The following is a 591-nucleotide window of genomic DNA, read 5'->3' as shown; positions in this document are numbered from 1 at the left end:
CGTCACAACGTCATTGTTCAGTGTCTGCACATCACTGAGGACCACGTTATCAAGGAAGCAACGCTTAAACCATCTAACGACCAGGCGACTATGAGCCGCCGGTACACCCGTCGGGGAAGACCGAACTTCCTGTCCACGTCCCAGCTGGAGGAAGCGGGCGTGACAACGTATAATATGTTGCGAATACGCTTCATCGTGCGGTGGGATCGGGTTCCTATACCCCGTCTTGCGTAGACATCGCGATATTCTTTGTTTGTTCGACGAGCAGTCTGGACTTGCTGTATGTGATTTTCTTACTAAAATGTTTGAAGGTGGTAATCCTGGAAAGCGAACTGTCACTGTATGGACCGCATGCTATGCAAGCAGCAGCCTAGCTGCTGTTTACTGCTCAAAATATGGAAGGCACAGGGGTGAACATAGAATAAAGGCAGTTATTAATCCGGTCAATGGCATGAATAGAACACCTCAGGGCGAGATCTGGCCTGGCCGGGCCAGCCCGCTTGGCATGTAAATGCACAACAGGTTTTGTATGGATTTGTGTACAAGCCCGAGATCCCATTACAGTCGACTAGCCCGAGCTGGAGCTGCACA

At 50.6% G+C, this 591-nt stretch overlaps 1 protein-coding gene across 1 annotated transcript in view; it reads left to right on the top strand.

Moving 5' to 3' along the window:
- LOC135812566 (TNF receptor-associated factor 6-like) overlaps positions 1-345 on the top strand; it is a 17,125-nt gene extending 16,780 nt beyond the window's left edge. The window contains exon 9 of the mRNA XM_065325893.1: positions 1-345. This exon is cut by the window's left edge and continues 33 nt beyond it. Within this exon, the coding sequence (XP_065181965.1) occupies positions 1-234 (234 nt within the window). The 3' untranslated portion in view covers positions 235-345.
- The last annotated feature ends 246 nt before the right edge of the window (positions 346-591 follow it).

Source organism: Sycon ciliatum, chromosome 3 (genome assembly GCF_964019385.1).
Source record: "Sycon ciliatum chromosome 3, ocSycCili1.1, whole genome shotgun sequence".
Taxonomy (NCBI): Eukaryota; Metazoa; Porifera; class Calcarea; order Leucosolenida; family Sycettidae; genus Sycon; species Sycon ciliatum.
The sequence above is the reverse complement of the archived record's forward strand: the minus strand, read 5'-3'. Positions and strand labels throughout refer to the sequence as shown.